This window comes from Perkinsus marinus (assembly GCF_000006405.1).
Source record: "Perkinsus marinus ATCC 50983 genomic scaffold scf_1104296972186, whole genome shotgun sequence".
NCBI classification, from domain to species: Eukaryota; Perkinsozoa; order Perkinsida; family Perkinsidae; genus Perkinsus; species Perkinsus marinus.
The window spans coordinates 1-940 of NW_003201824.1; the positions used below are offsets into that span (position 1 = coordinate 1).

The 940-nt window shown below is 49.9% G+C and overlaps 1 protein-coding gene across 1 annotated transcript; it reads right to left on the bottom strand.

Annotated features, from left to right (window-relative positions):
• Positions 1-85: 85 nt before the first annotated feature.
• Pmar_PMAR020796 (hypothetical protein) lies at positions 86-730 on the bottom strand (the record flags this gene model as incomplete). The annotated part of the gene is made up of 4 exons (XM_002766636.1): positions 86-208; positions 275-411; positions 455-593; positions 650-730. The coding sequence occupies 4 exons, from the start codon at positions 728-730 to the stop codon at positions 86-88; spliced, it is 480 nt and encodes a 159-aa protein (XP_002766682.1).
• Positions 731-940: the final 210 nt, after the last annotated feature.

Below are 940 nucleotides of genomic sequence, written 5' to 3' on the forward strand. Positions count from 1 at the left end.
TCTGCCACGCATGACCATGACAAACACCCGTCACTGGGGATATATTCACAAGCAAAACATTTGAGGTGAAACATCGTTACGACAGTCAATGTCTTTTGGCAGTTTCAAAAGAGATTTTCAGTTTCCTCGCGAGTTCGGTTTCCTCCTCGGTGCTCTGCTGGCAGCTTCGCCACTCGAGTCTCTCAGTCGGAAGGCCCATACACTTCACCTGAGAAACAAAGCGAATGCGTCTCAGCAAGGCTAGCAAGATATGAAGCAGGTCAACTTGGCCTACCACAGCTTCTCGACCGAAATTCATCGGAACACTTGATGTTCTAGTCGGCGTCAGAAGGAGTCGAACTTTGTTTGGGCCTGGCAGCTGCATGTAGATATATGGAGGCGTGCCAGACTCTGACGTGGTCTTAGCGATGCCTGATATGGAGTCAGCGAAGGCAACAACACTCGAGTGAGTTACCTTCGATCTCGTCCCTGGAGTATCTTCCCATCTTGTGGACCTTGAGCTCATGGTCATCAGCCATAGTGGTGACCTGCTCTAGCCATTTCTGGGAGTCTGCAGGCTTTCCTCCTTCTCGAGGAACCCCGACCAAATGCACCTACCACAGACAAAGTGTCCACAGGCGCCTACCCCTGTAGATAATGGCAGACCCACCTGCATGTGCATGGCTGCTGAGGACCGCATTTGAGCCCATCTTTCGAACACCACGACATCGCTGTTGTATTGGGACTCCATCACATAAGTTACTTCATCAATGTACCTACACCATTCGAATTTCGACGCAGTCGTTCCGAATCTAACGACATTATAAAGCAGCGTCCTTAGAATCCAAAATCCTTCCATTTTCAGAACGCATCCACGAGGCTACGTGCCTCAACCTACTTGTTAATAGCAGTAAAGACCTTATCAGAGCAGTGCGTACTGCACGCGAAGTGCGTCACTGGA